Source organism: Lissotriton helveticus, chromosome 4_1 (genome assembly GCF_964261635.1).
Source record: "Lissotriton helveticus chromosome 4_1, aLisHel1.1, whole genome shotgun sequence".
NCBI lineage: Eukaryota > Metazoa > Chordata > Amphibia > Caudata > Salamandridae > Lissotriton > Lissotriton helveticus.
In genome coordinates, this window is record NC_136063.1 from 1,683,101,457 (window position 1) to 1,683,121,852 (window position 20,396).

A 20,396-nucleotide genomic window follows, 5' to 3' on the forward strand; every position below is an offset into this window, starting at 1 on the left:
ATTGCCAAAGGGATGGAGCATCTAGTCAGATGTTCTCACTGTTAAAGTCAGTTAGAGTCTGGTACAGTGAACATACATATGTGATTAATGAAATTACAGAATGAATTTAAAGAAATGAATAAATAAATTTAAAAAACAGACTTACACCAAGTGGTTTATTTATGAATTAATAAGATTTCCAAGAAAAACAAACTCTTAAATTAATATTCCCTGTGTGAAATATATCTATCAGTGATCTCAATGGATTTGAAATGTGCATGCCCTAGAATGTTTTTCCCGCATATCTCAGTTTTGTGGGTTTAATGTGAAAGGGTGGGAGATTAAAAGGGCTTTGTGTTTATTAAGTGGCTATTATTGTTAATTATAATGAAAAAACAATGCTGAACAAACTTTCAGTTACAAACAAGACTTAGTGGGTTTTTTGCCGCTTCCCACTCGTTCTAAGAATTGTACTGCACCAAAAATTAAATGTACAACATTTGACCATTTTTTTTTAATTGAATAAGAGCTTTTGTATGCAGAATTATATGACATGCCTTCTAGTTATCTTCACTGGTGAATGTCAACGGTTGAGTGTTGTGCAGGGCATATTCACGGAAGGCAAATGTAGGAGTGCATTTTAATTAAGGAATATTTTTCCAGAATAAAAAAAAATGTTCATATACCGGTTATACTTTGAAAGAAATGCCAAAGCAATTAAAGTGTAAAAAAGGTTAATGGAACCGTGGAGATCTACATTTACTACTAAGAGAATGTAAAACCCTAAAGAGTAAACACAGGTTGGATGCATTATTTTGTTTCAAAGGGAGAGCTCCATCACTCAAGTAAGAGTATCTGTGACCAGGTATTATAAATAGATTTCTCAATAACAACTAGCAAAAGTTGTTAGACAAGCAACCCTTTTGTACCAGATATGGCTGATCACGAGTGGTTAATAGCTGTCCTCTTCACTTTTTGTCACTTAACTGCAAATAATATTAGACAACAACTAGCACCAATGCAGAGTGAAATGAAAGCAGAATGATCATGCCGTGTTATGTGTATTTCTAGAGTGGATTTCTACAATTTGTAAGATTCTGTAGAGCCTTAGGAAGCTGAGTGCGTCAAGGATTATTGTACCAAAAGAGTACCCTAAAAGGGTAATTTCGTGATTTAGGGCAATACGAGAATCAACAATGGAACAAAACAACTCGATGTGAGCTCTGAATATCAATTTTTTTCCAGGAGTGCCAAATTCTATAAGCATTAACTATTGAGAAAAGACACCTAGAACAACTGGGCATAAAAAAATATTTTTTTAATAGTTCAAAAACAAGTTGTAAGACATTACATCTTCAAATGTACTCCTCGAGCTATGGACACAAAGGGAATTCCCACCAATAGCAGAAAGCATCTCGGTTCATCATCAATGGTTTTGTAACAACCCATGCCAGGAAGAGAAATATCCTAACAGCCCAAAGTTAGGGGGATACACGTGCTATCACAGTGTCATTCAGGTAAAGCTGTTACGGAGGTGTGGGTGCTGGGTCTGGCACTTCCAAACACCTTGGTCAGAACGTAAGATAACATTTGTCCTTAGAAACAAGAACATGAGTCTGCATTCTATATGTCCAAACAGTAATTCTTCAGTGTTCGTTGTAGCCATATTTAATCAATCATCAGGTGTCTATCGGTATTGGATTGAGATGATTTCATCAAACCGCATTGGTCATCCTTCTAGAAACAGCAAATAATGCTCTAAAGGTTCCTGCAGTGAGACAAAGCTTTTCCAAAATGTAATTGACCGAAACGAGTAAAAATAGATGTTATTTAGAATCATAAAATTTCCTAGCAAGTCAACCCAAAACACAGTTGAATGCTGGGGAAACTCTCTCGACTGTATACACCATATCATTGCACAACATAGCTACCTACCACTTTGACTGTAATATTCAGGTATGATGGTCAAGTATCTCACATTCTTGGAAACAGCGAATCTACTTGGAAACATTAATGAGCTCCTGATGATCAGCATCTTTTGATTGCACTAACTCAATGTCCTTTGCTGCTGCTATGCCGATCCCAACCCCTATTCTCAGATCGCTCTCTGTGTTGGTTATATGCAGAACTCTCTGAATAGGAGCCAGGGCCATCTCGACGGTTGGTATGTGACTCATATTGACTCTCGTATCGTTTAGAGCTCTCCCTATAGGAGTCTTTGGACTTGCCAGGCCTGGAGCCTTTGTCATCCTGTCTGTCCTCTCTCCTACTTCGGTCATCCTGTCTGTCCTCTCTCCTACTTCGGTCATCCTGTCTGTCGTCTCTCCTACTTCGGTCATCCTGTCTGTCCTCTCTCCTACTTCGGTCATCCTGTCTATCATCTCTCCGCTCTCTTTCACTCTGTCTCTCATCCCACCTGTAAGTGTCCGCATTCATTTCATTTTTTTCTGTCCTGTAATCATAACGATTTTTATCACCTCTCTGGTCCTTTAACCTGTCATCCTTCGGGTGCTCTCTGCTGGAGTCCCTGTCATGACTTCTTTCATTTCCTCTGAAGGTGCCTCGGAACTCCTGAGCCTCCCCTGAGAGTTTCTTGACATCTTTGCTTCCCTTTGCTTCTTCCCTGTGGGGGAGTGACTCCTGAGATGCAGCGGCGTATTTACTGTATCCTGGATCTTCTTTTTCCTTTTTAATTTTAGCCTCTGGAGGAGAGATTCTCTCTCTCAAATGAGTTTGCTTCCCATCTAAAGCTGTTTTTTCTCGCTTCAGTTTCTTTTTTTCTTTCTTCTTCTTACGCTTTTCCTTCTTATCTATAACACAAACATAATGTGGAATATTATTAAACTGTATCAGTCATTGCAGTTTCAGCTCAAAAGCATAACATTTCTTAATAATGAACAGGTATGGATAAATATCACCAATCTTGAGCCACAATTATAGGTCAACTAATTCCCTTTCTTTTGTGCATTCAAGTACTATTAATTCTCAAGTAAACTCACTGACGACATGAAAAGCTTCCGGACTGGGCAGGCTTCACAAAATTGTAGACATTGTACAGTACATTAATGACTGGAAAACAGTCGAATTTAGGTTCAGAGCTCTTAATTGATAATGTACAAAATCAGAATTTGAATAACTGTTTGACCCTGTATACCAATATATGATCAATGAAAATCATCATCCAAATGTGGTGTATTTCCCTTGCTGTAAGTACATACTTGAGGGAAGAAATGTGAATATTTCAAGGAAAGGGGCAGGGGATGTCCATCAGGAATGTGGTTAATGAACATACCGTCTTAACTTTGTGGGTATTCGCAAACATTCTTGGTGGCTTTTCACATCCAGTATGTCATGCAACTTTTTTTTTTTACAACAAATTTTATTGAATTTTGACATTCAATGGGGTGTGCGCCCCCCAACAAGCAATATGCAAACAGCAATGATCATAGGTATACAAGTCGCTGCCGAGGGTATCCTTTGAGGATTTATAAAACATACAAACCAACAACTACCGCCCCCGCCAACCCCCACCCCTGCACCGCCCTACCTGCTTGAAACACTAAACAGGCATATACACATATGATCGCATCTCTGCGCCGGCTAATCCGCAAATTAGAGTGGAAAGTCATGTTATGGTGAGTCTGTCTATGAGATCTTGATTCGTGGATGTGGGAAAGATAGAAAGGTCAATGCCCCGGTACTTGGCCCATGCAGCCCAGATCTTTCTGTGTTTCTGCGGGCAACCCCTGGCCTGAAACACTGCCACTTCGGCAGACATACATTTATCCAATGCGGATTTCCTGACCGTCAAACCGGGGAGGAGAACAGGACTTCCATTGTTGGGCTATGTCGCGCTTGGCCAGTGTGAGTCTCAGAAAAAGTAGGTGTCTTTTGTATATGTTCCCCCTATGTCATCAGTACTGTGAAGGAGGGTTAGGCGAGGATCAGCTGGGAGGTCCCACCCCAGTACCCGCCCCAGGCAGGACAGTACTCCTGACCAAAAATGTTGTAACGCCGTGCAGCCCCAGACCGTGTGTAAAAAGGATCCGTCATCTGACTGCCATCTGAGGCATGTGGGGGATGGAATAGCCCCCATCTTCCAGAGACGGAGGCGGGTGTAGTACACCCGATGCAGGTATTTGAACTGGATCAGTCTATATCTAGATGACACTGCTGAACCCCTAGGACTGGCAAGAGCCTCGGTCCAGTCGTTATCAGAAAGGGTCCGTACATCCTCCTCCCACGCTGCTGTCATGCAACTTTAGGGCTGTATAGTCTTCCCAAATCAGTGACTGACCAAAATGCAAAAAAGGCACGCAGACGTTGACTGTGCAAACACCAAACAGTAGAACAAACTTGGAGAAATAGTCCCAAATTGACTTGGTTGACAAAGCACAGAGAAACATGGCAGCAATGGGGAAATTATACTTGAATTCATTGTAATAAGTTACACAGTGGTGACTGAAACAGCAACATTACAAGCAAGGAGAGAAGGCTGGTAGAATGCTGGTATTCCAACAGAGAAGCCAGCTGACCATTTCAGCGATCCCCGATACACAGGACCATCTTCTTACCTACCCTGAAGTTATCACAGAAGTCTCTGTATCACTTTTAGAAGACTCTGTTTATCCTGACCCCAAGGGATGTGTCCACACTCAGAAAGATTTTGGAGGCAATAACACACCTGCACTAAATGAGGAAGGATGAGTCTTGTTGGGTGGTGAAATCGCACTTGAAGAAACCAATAAGGGCACTTCAGAATTTCCCACTTGCAAATGTCCTAGAGAGATTAGTTTTCTAGGTGAATGCTACAAATCATGTAAAACCCAGATTGCTGTATGCTGCCTTTAAGGAGACGGATGGTACTGGAATGTTAGGACCCATTTCCATCAAGGCCGTAATAATACTCATTCCCAAGGCGGGAAAAGATCTTCTGGATTCCAGAAGCTACAGACCTATCCCACTCAATAAAAAAATTTTTAACACCTTGACAAACATACTGGCATCCAGGGTTAGAAAGGGCATTCACTATCTTCTTCTGAGCGATTGTCCAGAAACCATTTAATGTCTCCAGCATACTTACTATGGGATACCAGAGACCTTCAAGAAATATATTCAACAATCACCTTTTATCTAGACACAGAAAAAGCATCTGATAGAGTAGAGTCAGGATACCCATTTCATATTATGGATAGATATGCTTAGGCCATGCTTTTATTTACAAGGTCAAGTAGCTAATCCACTCACCATAAGCTCTGATAAATTGTAGATGGTTTCTGATCTGCCTTATACAACTCAAATGTTTTAAAAGGAGCTCTCCTCCCTCCTATTTCATTTAGCTTTAGAGCCCTTAGCAATAGCCATCTCGAGCCTTGGGACCAACTAAGGGAGCCCTCTATTAATAGGTCCTCATTAAGTCTTTTTGCATTAAGAGGACATCCATATGACATTGTTCAACCTAAGTACAACCCCTCATGCACTAATTTAATATCATTACTGCCTTCTTTATCCCAATTGCCAGTGTGCAAAATAAATTGGTAAAATGCAAAGCTATGCCTCTAGCATTCTAATAATACCACCAGAGTCAGTACTGCCAAATTTTCAATGAAATAGGTACACAAGGCTTACGATATTGGGTATATTATTCAATAGAGATCTTTAGGGCATGGCAGAGGACAATATCCTCCAACTAGAGATTAAGACACAGACTTTGAGAAATGGTCTCAACGTAAGCTTTTCTTTATGGAGCACAGTGCAACCGTAAACATGTGAGTGGTCCCTAGATTAAACTACATACTAGGAATGGTACCCATGACCTTCTGCCTTGGGTATCAACAGAATTCATACTGGACACAGAATGCAATCTGGATGCACTCTAATCGTTGGCCACCTACGTCTCTGACCATCAATATAATAGTGTTCTGTATGCTACAGACATGTATACACACTGCATAAAGTACTTACAGCAGGCCCATGAATTCATATATCAACCCTCTTGTGGTATAAGGTATAAGTGAATGTGAGAGCCCCCCTCCCCCCCCCAATAAATTGGTAAACATGGAAGTCAACCATCAGGACCTGGTTAGGTCTTGCTACAGAAGGGACTCCTTAACGTCTTTTGTTGGATTGGAGACTCATTTTATTTTTAGTCTAAGAAAAGTTTAGAAATACTGTCAATACTGCTTAAGAAAATGATATGACAGCGTCCCTGAAAACATGCACCTAACTCCAGTGAGAAACTGCATAGAGAAAAGGCGAAATACAAATGGGTAATATCAAGCCTGTAAGGTCTGTTGACTTATCATCTCTACTCCACCCACAAAATGCCAAGCTCTAAAGTCTTCAGGAAAGATACATTACAACCTAAATTAGTGACCCGAGGACTGGAGACTACTGCTAGCCTCACACAATAAACGGCTGTGTGATCAAGACTGGAATTGCCTTATTTTAAAATATTTTATAATTAGTATCTGACCCCCATATGTTTAGACATATATGCAGTCATATTAGACCTTTCTGAACTGAGATATGGACAAACATGTTAGCCACTGTCGGTGTCACATTGGATCCCTTTGAATTGTTTGGCAATATTGTATGATATTGCTGAATGTATAATACCCACTAATCACAGATAAGGATGAGTGGCTGCCTTACTAACTAGAACAAAATGTTGCATATTGCAACACTGGAGGAACCCCACAGTGCAAACACATAAGTGGATGAAAGAACGAGCAATGGTCGCAGACAGTGAACACATGATATGCAAAATGAATGACCAGAAATCCTTCTTTGAACTCACATTTAAGACCTTAATCTAAATTGCTTCTAGCACACGCACACACAAACACATGTCTGGATTTGGCACTGGAATGCAATGGGACTACAATATGATATTATTTGAATACTAAATATGAAGGAATAAAACTTGATGAGCGGACACTGTATTTTAGAAAGTTATGGTGTATCATTTAATGTATACAATCTAGGGGTCATAATAGTACAAGTAACTGAGAATGTGTGCCGCATTCTGAAATGGACAAAACTGTGAGATTAAGATGTGGAAGAATGTAGTTGGAAGAGAAAATGTAATTTATGCCTTATATCTGCTGAACATTTAGCTCTGCTTATCGCACGTTTACCTTCGATTTGTTGAAAAAGCAATAAAAGATAACTGCAAAAAAAAAAAAAAAGTTATTCAGTGACATAATAGAAGCTGGCTCCACACGACACACATTAAGTGAGCTGAAAACAGGAACCCAAACATTCCACTCAGATTCAGGAAGACACACTCCGAGTCGGCCATAGGGCAGGCTGATTTCATATACAGGGTGATCTCAAGTATCATATATTTAACAAAGCTGGCTTATCCAAACGTGAAGCACAGAGGTCTTTGATACTTGGACAAGCAAGATGAGCAAAAGCCTTTGAACGTGGACACCATGCCTGCTTCTGTTTTAGGGAAGATGGAGCCTTGATGCCCTTGGGCTAAGTTGCGCGGTATAAGATTCCCTTCATTCATTCATTCATTCATTCATTCAGCCATGGGATTTGATGGTTACCAGACATACATTCATGGTATTAGTTGCCAATTCCCTATGCCGAAGGAAGCCCATTTGGTCAAACTGGAGGCTGAGGTGGGCTTCAGGGATTACACAAAAGTAGTCTCCCTATATAATGAAGGCACAAAAGATGTAGGAAGCCTAATTACCAGCAAGACAGCAGAAGGGGTATTAAATGCTTGAGCCACTTCCACATGTTCTCTTAGACTACATTATTCTCCCTTTGAATTTCAGAGGCAGCTGCTATTTGTTTAGGTAGTTGTGGGAGCCTTAAAGTCTGGTCAGCCATGTCTGAAATTGCCATGGACACCCTGATGATTTTCGACAGATAATTCAGTAAAGCACAACACTGTGGAAACAGCTACAGAGTTATATCTATTAGAGTGGATACTGCTGCATACCAGTGCCAGCTGGACCTTCCAGAACAATAGTTAGAAATTGTGAAACACCAACTGAAAGTGGGACAAAAATTCTGGAATGCTTAGCAGAAACCAGGGTATCCAGAAGACAGGGCAGGGAGAACAAAATGTGCTGTACAAAGCCCCCAAAAAACCTTGAATATTCAGTCTTGAAGTTTTTGGAAGCATTTAAACTGGAGGTATTACAACCAGACTTCTCCCCGCCCTCGGAATGGCAGCTGGGCCACACGTCTGATCCAGACGTCTTAAAATGTATGGCATGCCGAGACCAATCACTGTCTTCTTTGTCCGAAACCAACAATCATCTTGTTGGTAAAAAAGCACAATGGTCCTTTTCTGCAAAATTTGTGTAGACGTCTCACAAGGAACTAACGTAAATGTAAGAAGTTATTCGCTCTCTAGGCTACAGAGGGGAGATGGCAGGTATGACTTGCCGGAGCCAGCCACAATGCTGCTCACGAGCAATGGCACGAACAAAGAATTCCTCACTCCAAAGGATGTCAGGAGGTTTCTAAATTTCTTGATGATTTAGCCATGGATACTTCTGGTCTGCTGTTGGCCAATAATGGATTCATATGAAGCATCTGGCATTGACCAGCCAGAGACACAATCAGGTGGATTAACTGGGAAGAGAAAGACATCAATCCGTCACAAGAAGATAGGCGAATAGAGAGAGAGGCTGATGCCTCTGCACCGAGAAAGAGACAAATTCAGGCTGCTCCTTAAACCCTGACACTGGTGGCTTTGTACCGTAATGCAAAGCTTCACATTATATCTCCTGCCTTCAAACGCAAACGTACTGGTGGCTGCAGATTTGCGGTTCTTGCATCTCCCCTTTGGAACACCTTCCCCATTGAGATCAGATTATGCCCAGACCTCTTGTCTTTTAGGAAAGCCATGAAAACATGGCTTTTTAAACAAGCTTATCACTGATGGACTTCCCCTCCCGCCATCAGGATTTGTTCTCTGTCTACTCTAGCGCCAGGAAACCAACCGGTGGCAGTGCGCTCAATAAATACTTTTAACATAACATAAACATAACATATAACAAGCATTTGCAATGCAATAGGTCTCGCATTAGGAAAGTTTGAGCTATTGGTATTGTAACTGACAATTTTTTTATTTATGTTTTGTTTTTGAAAATAGCGAAATTAATAGCTTTGTCATTTACAATGCCAATAGGTATAACTTTCGCAAATGTGACACCTATAGCATTTGTAATGCAATATGTGTTGTATTTACGTGACTTACATGTATTGATAATACAAATAACAATGGCTTTTAATTTTTTTAAAATAATTAATACTTAAATAAAAGTTATTGTAATTTATAATGGCAATAGCTTAAAGTTTTGTAAATAACGTTTGTGAAGATTATGTTCAGTGTATTTTATTGTGACGAAAATCCAAGAACAGCTATGCTATGCTATGTTTTGTTGTGTTTTGCTATGCTATGCTATGTTTTGCTAGGCTTTGCAATGCTATGTTTTGTTATGTATGTTATGTTTTGTTGTGTTTTGTTATGCTATGCTATGTTTTGTTCTACTATGCTATGTTTTGTTATGCTATGCTTTAGTTTATGTTTTGTTATGTTATGTTTAGGTCTGCTATCTTTTGTTCTGCTTTGTTATGCTATGCTATCTTTTGTTCTACTATTCTATGTTTTGCTATGCTTTGTTATGCTATGCTTTGTTTTGTTATGCTATGTTTTGTTATGCTATGCTAGGCTTTGTTGTGTTTTGCTATGCTATGTTTTGTTTTGTTATGCTATGTTTTGTTTTGTTATGCTATGTTTTGTTTTGCTATCCTATCCTATGCTTTGTTTTGTTATGCTATGCTATGTTTTGTTTATGCTATGTGTGTGTGTGTGTGTGTGAGTGAGGGGGGTGAGGGTGGGTGAGGGTGTGTGAGGGCGGGTGAGGGTGTGTGAGGGTGAGGGGGTGTAAGGGTGAGGGGGTGTGAGGCTTCTGAGGGTGAGGGGGTGTGAGGGTGAGAGGGGGTGAGGGTGAGGGGGTGTGAGGGTGAGGAGGTGTGAGGGTGAGTGAGGGTGTGTGAGGGTGGGTGTGTGGGTGTGTGAGGGTGAGAGGGTGGGTGAGGGTGTGTGAGGGTGAGGGTGTGTGAGGGGGTGAGGGTGTGGGAGGCTGAGGGGGTGTGAGGGTGCGTGAGAGTGAGGGTGCGTGAGGGTGAGGGTGTGTGAGGGTGTGGGTGTGTGAGGGTGTGTGGGTGTGAGAGGGTGTGTGGGGGTGTGAGGGTGAGGGGGTGTGAGGGTGAGGGGGTGTGAGGGTGAGGGGGTGTGAGGGTGAGGGGGTCTGAGGGGGTGTGTGAGGGTGTGTGGGGGTGAGGGGGGTGTGGGTGGGTGTGAGGGTGAGAGTGGGTGAGAGGGTGAGTGAGGGTGAGAGGGTGAGTGAGGGTGAAAGGGTGTGTGAGGGTGAAAGGGTGTGTGAGGGTGAGAGGGTGGGTGAGGGTGGGTGAGAGGGTGGGTGAGGGTGGGGAAGAGGGTGAGTGAGGGTGAGGGGGTGTGCGGGTGTGTGAAGGTGAGGGGTGTGAGGGTGAGGGTGTGAGGGAGGGTGAGGGGATGTGAGGGTGAGGGGGTGTGAGGGTGGGAGGGGGTGGGAGGCTGAGGGGGTGTGAGGGTGCGTGAGAGTGAGGGTGCGTGAGGGTGAGGGTGTGTGAGGGTGTGGGTGTGTGAGGGTGTGTGGGTGTGAGAGGGTGTGTGGGGGTGTGAGGGTGAGGGGGTGTGAGGGTGAGGGGGTGTGAGGGTGAGGGGGTGTGAGGGTGAGGGGGTCTGAGGGGGTGTGTGAGGGTGTGTGGGGGTGAGGGGGGTGTGGGTGGGTGTGAGGGTGAGAGTGGGTGAGAGGGTGAGTGAGGGTGAGAGGGTGAGTGAGGGTGAAAGGGTGTGTGAGGGTGAAAGGGTGTGTGAGGGTGAGAGGGTGGGTGAGGGTGGGTGAGAGGGTGGGTGAGGGTGGGGAAGAGGGTGAGTGAGGGTGAGGGGGTGTGCGGGTGTGTGAAGGTGAGGGGTGTGAGGGTGAGGGTGTGAGGGAGGGTGAGGGGATGTGAGGGTGAGGGGGTGTGAGGGTGGGAGGGGGTGTGAGGGTGGGAGGGGGTGAGAGGGTGGGAGGGGGTGAGAGGGTGGGAGGGGGTGAGAGGGTGTGCGAGGGTGAGAGGGTGTGCGAGGGTGAGAGGGTGTGTGAGGGTGAGAGGGTGGGTGAGGTTGAGAGGGTGAGTGAGGGTGTGTGAGGGTGAGGATGAGGGGGTGTGAGGGTGATGGGGTGTGAGGGTGAGGAGGTGTGTGATGGTGAGGAGGTGGGTGAGGGGGTGTGAGGGTGTGTGGGGGTGCGGTGAGTGAGGGTAAGAGGGTTGTGGGGGTGAGAGGGTGTGTGAGGGTGTGTGAGGGTGAGGAGGTGGGTGAGGGTGAGGGGGTGTGAGGGTGTGTGGGGGTGCGGGTGAGTGAGGGTAAGAGGGTTGTGGGGGTGAGAGGGTGTGTGAGGGTGAGTGAGGGTGTGTGAGGGTGTGAGGGTGTGTGAGGAGGTGTGAGGGTCCGAAGTAAATGGTGGCAGGGCAGACATCATAAGAAGAGACTGCATGGTGATTGCGTTGGTCAGTTTCAGAATCAGGAGGGGCAGAGTCAGCACAGTCTGCGAGGGATCAACGTGTCTAGAGGCAAAGCATAGCGGAAGTAGCATTGCAGCTAGCAAGTCAAGTGTTTTCAAGCTGAGTGTTCCTAGAGAGATGGCAACACAGCAACAGCATTTGAGGAGCAAGGCTACTGTAAACAAGCACGGTAGGCTTTCACTTTCATCCAGAAAAGAAAACGAGAAAGGTGCAGAAAACGCCGAACAAAACACGGCTTCCCCGCGAAATGGATGAAAAAAAAACCAAGCTCTCGGCATTGCTGTGGCGGGGGAGCGAGAGCGCATTCCTTTTGAAGTTTGATGCCAAGGCTCAGACAAATGGTGGTGTGCGATGTGCACGCGGGGGGGAGGGGGTTGTGGGCGGGGGAGCGGCAGCCTTTGAAGTCTGATGCCGAGGCACAGACAAATGGTGGTGTGACTCGTGGCTGGCTCTGTGCACGCGCTTAGCTCACATGAACTGTACGCGATCCGCAGTTTGGTAGACTTTTTGAACCGCTTACTATAAATCTCGCCGATTTCTCCCTGCGGGATATAATACGCGAGACCTAACCGATTTATCCCTGCGGAATATAATAGGGGAATAGGCGAGAACGAAAAAGTAAAAGACTTACATATTTAGCACTGGAACAACAATATTGCACTGCAACAAGAAACTCAACTGATCATTGTAAAATCTGGCAATATGAGAAAGGGCTTGATTGGGAAGTTAGTTTTCACCTGTAACACATCAGCTATAATTTCTCCGGATCTAGACACACCACCACCTACCAAGGGGGGTGAGTTTGCTATCCACATTTTTTATAAAATCCATCCCCTTACATACTCGTAGAAACTGAGAGACTTGTGGATTGTTTATTTTATCTAAATCAAGGACAAAGCTGGAAGGTGGGGAGTGTATATTTATCAAACAGTAGCATAGTGGAGTTCTTGACCTGCTTGTCGACAGTCTCATCAACTTTGGAAAATCTAAGGTCCTGGGGAAACCAGAATATCACAGTAGCTCTTGTGTTGGAGAGGTCAAGCAGACCTAATTTTAGTAATACAGGGATAGAGGGGTTCTTCGGAATGTGATGCTGGCCCATGCCATGATAGAAACTTGAGCATACTTTAGCACCAAGAGAGGGACTACACTTTCATCTCTTGTATCTGAAGCATGTGCATAGTTTCCCACACCACTTTGTCCAATGTCCTCTTTTGTGCCATTTTGCAGAGCGGTGTCCCTGATCATGCTTCGTTACACTGGATTGTGGACTCTTAGTTCTTCCAAGAAGCTGTGGAATTAATGTTTGAAAGCACAGGCAACCTGAAGGGAAGCAGGGCTTGTAATTGCACCTAAGCTGACTTTTGTCTGCCAATGGTCAGTGGACATAGTACAAGTTTTATAGGAAGCAGAGCAGGTGGCGATACATTGGGAGATAATGAAGGATTCTGCTATATGGAGCAAGCAGAGTAGGGATCAGAAAGTGGCCCTGGAAGCAAGGGTGAGAAAATCCACAACTGGGTATAACTTCGTCGGTGCCCATTCTGAAGGAACTGCTTAGTGCAAGATATTACCTTAATGCCTTTTTCAAGACACAAGTTGAGAATGTGGTAACGAAGATCAGATAGGGGATTAGTAATATGGGGTGTTGGAACTGTAACTGTGCCAGAGGGTGGCTTCCAATGATTTACCCACAATTTGGGGTGTGAATGATACATTACTCTCTCACCCGTGGATATCACTAAAGATTTTGCATAACACTTTGCCCATCTCTATGACTCGGCTCACACAAACACTGGGGGTGCGTAAATTAGATTTTTGAAGAGGGTCACTCCGTCCACTGTTGATGTTGGCACGAGGAATGTCTTGCAGTCAGGTATCACAGAGAAGGAAACTCAAATAGTCAACAAAGATTTGTCTGCTGGGAAATATCCAGGTGCGGACTGGTTCTTCAGTATATTTTATAAAATCAACTAACATAAAATTGCTTAAGTGTTATCTGGGTGTTTAAAGATGTGGAATCCAAAGGGTGACCACACCCTCAATTCAACAGAGCTATTATACATTGCTGCTTAAATCTAAGAACAATGTTGCTATTGAATGTAAGTGTCAGAATTCTGGGCAAAAAATTGGCAGACAGGAAATCCTTATGATCTTATTGGAGTCTTTCGGGGATTCTAGGATGCAGAAGGGTGCTGTGCCGATGGGACGCATGCGTTTTTTCCCCAGAGGTATTTCTGTCTTTCTTTAGGACAGGTTTGGAGGGGTATGGGCATGTCCTACGGTGTGAGGAGTGTTGTTTTCATTGATGCTCGTGTTCTTAGCCTTTTAAAACGTTTCCTTCCCTGTTTAGAACACTTTAAGATCTAAATCTATATTTATATTTCTGGATGGGGACTATGATATGAATATTGGTTTTCTTCATTGTACATTACAGGTATCATGAATGCCTGAATACTTATTTCTGAGTTCTGTGCGTTAACAGTAATTATGACTCCATTATAACAATTTGTTTAAAAAAAACATATCCAAAGTCCGGTTTGACAGTATCGGACCTAGTCTACTAGGCTGTGGTGGCACCTCAGATCAACAACAGTGAACTGCTTGCAAAGTATGTGGTTTACTGAATACAGCAGCACGTTCCTGGGCAACGGTATGCGTAGTAAGAACACATCACAAGGAGGTCCTAGAAAATAACTATAATCACCTTCTGCTTCAGTTCCAAGAAGTATTGGAAATCCTGGGGTTCAAAGGTTAGGAAAATATTAGTTTATCTATGTATCAAAGTGAACTATTGTATATACAAGCAGAAATGGAACACATGGGAAAACTGCAAGTTAAATTTATGAGGGATAGATCTGACAAATGTTCTGACAGGATTCACATTCCTTGGAACACTTCCCCTGCTTAAGAGGTCGCTATTATGTTCCTTACATTTTATCCCTGGTGTTTCTTTATTACTTCCTCATACCTCTAATGTGCAACCCAACTTTTTGATGATGAATGTGTCCTCAATGATTCACATCTGGACTGTAGTTTTTAGATCTCACGTACCAGAAAGCGTTTAGCTCTTTATAGACAAAAGTCTCTTTTGGATCTTTCTAAAAACATACAGTGGGCTTAGCTAATTGCTTACCACTAGTTTATTTAATCGTCATTCATATGCTAGATTCGTTTTCGGTGGCTTACATTCCTCCTGTGTTTTTCCCGTCCTCTTTACCATGCTTTTGAACGGCTGACTTGTGTCCTTCCACTGCTCACATTTAGGGAACAATTTTTGTTAATCACTGCATGAGATTGCACATGTTTTCTTATTCTCTTGTTTGCTGCCCCTCCACCCCCAAATACCTGCCCCCCAACTGCTTTCCTTTCACCAGCTCTTCCTCTGCACCTCTACCCCTTGCGGTCCTTGAAACAAATACTTTTTTCCCCCCCAAGGGCCCAGCAACAGCAATTTGCTGCTGGGTCTCAGCAAGAGCTTTTGCACATCTCTGTTGCTCCGGCTCTACTATGCTTACCCCAAATCTGGGCTTCCATTGTTTACCCAGCCCCTCGCAGTCATTTAATTTTTATTTTAGATAGTCTGGAGGTCCAGAGAGCTGCAAATTGCTGCTGAGTGCTCAACTAGGCGAAAATCACTTTTGCATACATAACATTTCATTTTTCTTACCAATATAAGTGGATTCTGCTATGTTAGATCAGTAAATTTGAAAAAGGAAATCCCCCCCCCATCATTCTGTAGACGTGTGCTCCCGCGGTGACGCATCTGCGTGCAGTTGACATAATGCAGGAGTGTGCCTAAAGAATGACATGACTAGCAACAGTGGTCGTCATCGCATCTCTGTTTGCCAATGCTGCACAACAGCTGCAAAAACATTGTGATGTAAAACACCAGCAAACACCACTGACCTAGGCAAAACGTTAACAAGATGAGACTTATTGGCTTTGCCAGGATGTTTATTTGCTTCAATTACCTAATGCGTTTCATATCTATAATTTTAAAGGGAAAGTCCAGGTTTGGATACATCCTGCTATGAAAATGGAACTCGTTTGTGACTTTATCAAAGGTCAATTGCTAAAACAATTATATGTGCAGTTAAACCATCAGTGACAACTGTGGAGCTCCATCAACAGGTCTTAGTTTGAATGAGCTAAGACTGTCACACTAACCTTTATGTTTCTTCGCTGGAGCCTCATCCTCAGATGGTGATTCTGAAGAGGAAGGTGGTGGAGTTTTTAAACCACAACCTTGCTCTCTCAGTGTCTTTGTCACATCATCAATGTCGTCTGTGTCCTTTGGGGGCCGATAATTTGCCACATGGTCCACACGAATTGTCCTTCCTTTTATCTGTCAGAAGAGATTTTTAGATTATTACACAACACCAAAAAAGATTAATAATCAGCCTCTAACTTGGGTAGACTTTATAGATGGTACTTGCAACGGTCAACTCGTGTTACAAAAACAAACGTGGTTCTTCTTGTAATCCGTACACAGGGTCAATTTTTTAAGTAAGCAACAACAAAAAATGATAAACTTTATTAAAAACTCATTGAACAAATACTGCATTATTATGTTCAACATTTAAACTGAACCAATTGTTTACTGGTTTTTAATTTCAGTTAGTGGCATTTCTATTATGTGTGTTTTTTATCAGGGTGTTTGCACAGTGGAAGTAGCATGGGTGCGTTGTTACACCACAAAGCAACAGGATAATCCTATAACATCTAAAGCGTGAATAACAGCCATAGCCCCAATTGCCCATCCCCACATTCAGACCATAAGCTCGAGCAACTACCATAGACGCACAGCCGAAACAGATGCATGATCTGAAGGCCAGCTTTGTGCCATGCCCCTACACACTATCAGGTTTACTGCTCTGGCATTCTCTACAATTCACAACCCATGGCTTCCACCCATTCAAAAACAAACATTGGCAAAAGCCAATAGATCTCTCTTTTGCAAGAGTTAGAGTTACTAGCGTTGTAAATAGACAATGTCTTTTACCCATGTGTTATGGAGTGGATGTAAGTCGTGTGGAGTGGAATTATGTGGGTTGGATTGCAATTGTTAGTTGTGGAATTGTGTGGTGTGGAGTGGATTTACTGAGTGGCATTATGTGGCATGGTGTGCATTGGAATTATGTGGATAATAATTAGGTAGTATTGAGTGTAATGGGACTGTGTGTCATGGAGTGGAATTGTGTGGAATGGTATTGTGTTTTGATGTATGGTATTTAGTGGAGTTTAAGTGTGTGGTGTGCTGTTGAATGTTATAGGATGATGTGGATTCATGTGATGTGGATTGGCTGTATGTGGTGTACTGTGTAAGTGCTTTGAGGTGAATGAATTATGTGGTGTGGAATGAAAAATTTGTGGAGTTGAAAAATTTGTGGAGTTGAATCGTATGGCATAAAACTGTGGCATTGAGTGGAATAAGGCTGATTAGAATTATATGGCATGGTCTGCAGTGTGTCTCTGTGGATTGTTGCTATGTGACAGTGGTTTTATGTGGGGTGTATTTATGTGGTATTGAGTAGAGAGTAATTATGTGGAGTTGAATCATGTTGCGTGTAGTGGTATTATGTGGAGTGTAATTATGCTGAGTGGTGTTGAATTGTGTGGCGGTGAATTGTGTGATGTGGAATTGTGTGTTGTAGCGTGTCACACTAAACATCCAGGTATGCTACACTGAATTGGAAGCTTTGGATCAATCTAGAGAAAAATAGATAATAAGCAATCTCTAAGAATTAAAAAAAAAAAAAAAGATCTGTCTGTTCTCTAAAACAAACAGGTTAGCTTTCCCATGGCATCAAGGCTCGTGAGATATGGTGTATTTATTTGGAACTCCTAATCTTTTATTATCAAAAATATTTAGGTAAACAAGGCATTTTCCAATATTAATTATTCCTTCATAAAATGAGATTTCTTTTTTGCTTGTTCTTTATAATGAAACATAAACATCATTCCCAAATAATGAGTATATATAATTTTATGTTGTTGGGCGAGCTGAACATTGGGCGTTTTTCGGTTAAATGATGTCCTCCGCCAGTCTTAAATAACAGTTGTTTGGGAGAAAGAATCAAGTATTCAGAGCGGCTGACTTTGAAACTAGGGAACTGGGTTCAAGTCTCAGCATGCTCTCCCCGTGCCAACACACCCTAGAAAATAGGCAGAAACATGCCGATTTTAAAAATGTAAATACCTAATATTACTACAGCAATACTTGCTAAATTACATTTGGCTAAAAGTAAGACTTCGATTGTTTTGAAAACTAATAGGAAAGTACTTTTTAAATTACAAATTCAAATCTCTGTATGTTGGAATGGACACGTGGCCTGGTGCAGGCGTGTCACAAGACAGTGTACTTCAAACTGCAGCACCCCTCCCAGGCTGTACACTCCTGATCACACCAGCATTCCAGAAGAGTGCGACGTATTCAAGTCCTGATTACATTGGCATATTATAGGTGTGTCCTCCACTTATGACAGGAAACATTTATCGTATCCTTCAGAGATACTCACAACCTGCGAACAGATCTGAAAACAGCCACATGACAGTCACAAAATATGAAGCTAGCCAACTTCGAAAAACAACCCATCATCAACGCGTGCAAGGGACCATGTACAGAAGAAAATGTTTACAGGAGTCCAGGTGTGCAAAAAAGAATCCATGTGACCTGGAAATTGGACAGCAACATCATCCAAATTTGGCCCAGGTAGGCTGGGTTCACACCAGACTTTCAGGATAACCACCAAAGACGTAAATAACAGGCATTAAGATTCAGTGCATGTGCAGCTATGTTAATTTTACGTTCCTAAAATCTGGCATGGAGGTGGCCTTCTTGGACCTACGTTGGTCACCCCGCTTTGTAAGAAATCATTACCAACTTGACATCAGAACATGCTGATGCACTTTAGATGGTATGAAAATCATATAAATTAAACAAAGCCCAATGTGCGCATACAGTTCCAGTTAAAACGGAACAAAAGCGAACATTACGTAAACACGGTCTGGGCTGAAAACAACTAAAAAAAGTGTGTGCACGGAGTCCCAGTTAAAATGGATCAAAAGCAAAGATTCCCAAAACAATGGCTAGGCTGAAAGCAACAAAAATAGTAACACACTAAACATATGTGAACATACCGTTGGATGAATCACGTTTACATCAACAGAGGCAAAAATACCATTGGATTAAGTGTGGTTGTTTCACCTCCCCTTAAACACAACATTCCAAAAAGCTGAAGCAAGGCAAACTAAAAAATAGTCCAGCGAAAGTAAGTTGAATGCCCAGAGGAGGAATAAGACATGCAACGGGGAAGGTCGCCATGGGTGTGAACAAAACAACAAAAAGAGGGATAAAATTGACCGATTCACCACAGAAAAGAACAGGATTTAGAAAGACACAAGAAGGAACAAATGAAAAGCGATGGGCATGCCAAAAGCCTATACAGTAGATACAGCAAGTCTCGAAGACAGCACATTCGCTGCCTAGGCGAGACCTAAAAAAAGAAACAGATCCTACGAACGATGTCTCCACAGACTATGGCAGGCAAAGGAACAGTTACACAAATATTGATTGTTTACTACAGTTTGGCAGTAACTGATTGGCTGTCTAAGTTAGGTGTGGGCATGTTCACAGAGGGTTAGAGGCTTCACATTGATCCCACAATGATTATTATGAAGGAAGATGAAGCCACGAATACATATTTATACAAGCACAGGAGAAGTTAAACAAATGAATATTAATATTACACACCTTGATAGCCGAAATGCAGATGTAAGAAGCTAATTATATAATGACTATCAGCATCATAAAACCATGGCTTCTTTATTTGACTTTCTTCTACTTAAAACTTTGATGAACAGATTTGGGAAAAAGTACCCTGAAAATATAAAACACAAGGAACCTAGTTTCTGATTCAAGACAGCAGCTGAGTTGTGCAGTCCTTCATGATCACCAAACGTTACTTTTTTAACTCTCTGTGACAGCACGAACGTCTTACTGTCTTGAAGAGCTTTTCAGCTCAAATTGTCATGAGTGGCAGATGCACGTGACGAATTCAGAAAGGTCTACAGAGTTAATAACTCTAAAAAATATTTTTTTGTTCTATTGAATATATCAAAAACGTGTTTTTCTTTTTATTTACTTTAACAAACAATGTATATATCTTAGATCAACCATCAATCATGGACCAATACACTATATGGCAGAACAGGCAGTTTTACACATGTCAACGGGGGCAGGCGCACAGCAGCAACTCACAAGTTAGTGCTGAACAATCAAATGATTTAGCAATATTTTACATGAGTTTTCAATCTGGCGTTTCTAACAAGCTATTACCTTGTGGTATAATGTGCCCACTAGCCCTAATGATACATAAGTCATATGTATCGATATTATGAACTCAAGTCCAACTACTCCCAGGTCGTATTTAGCATTCAGACTCTTTGAAAAGCTATGTCAAAATACATCTAATGATACACACAGAGTAAGGTAAATGAATGGTATCTCTCATACATTGTATTATATTGTATTGTAATTGCATTTGTATAGCGCTTACTACCCCTGACGAAGCATCAAAGCGCTTTTTCGGCGAGTAGCACCCTACTCCGGGACCCATAGAGGATTAGTGTTGAATTAATATAGTGAAACATGCACGTAAATTTAACATGGTGGATAGGTTAGTCAGTTATTTGGATTTGGAAAGATAGCAGAAGGATAGAAAAGGAAAACAAAAGGTTTGTATTTATATAGCACTTGATACCCCTGATGGGGTGTTGAAGAACGCTACTCCGGAAACCCATAAAGGATTAGTGCTGAATTAGTA

The 20,396-nt window shown here is 42.3% G+C and overlaps 1 protein-coding gene across 1 annotated transcript in view; it reads right to left on the minus strand.

Moving 5' to 3' along the window:
• Positions 1-1,280: 1,280 nt before the first annotated feature.
• Positions 1,281-20,396, minus strand: part of RBMX2 (RNA binding motif protein X-linked 2) — a 161,210-nt gene continuing 142,094 nt past the window's right edge. Inside the window, exons 5-6 of the mRNA XM_078688357.1 lie at positions 15,739-15,916; positions 1,281-2,789 (exon numbers count right to left, since the gene is read on the minus strand). Of these exons, the coding sequence (XP_078544483.1) occupies positions 2,032-2,789; positions 15,739-15,916 (936 nt within the window). The 3' untranslated portion in view covers positions 1,281-2,031. The remainder of the gene's footprint in view (positions 2,790-15,738; positions 15,917-20,396) is intronic.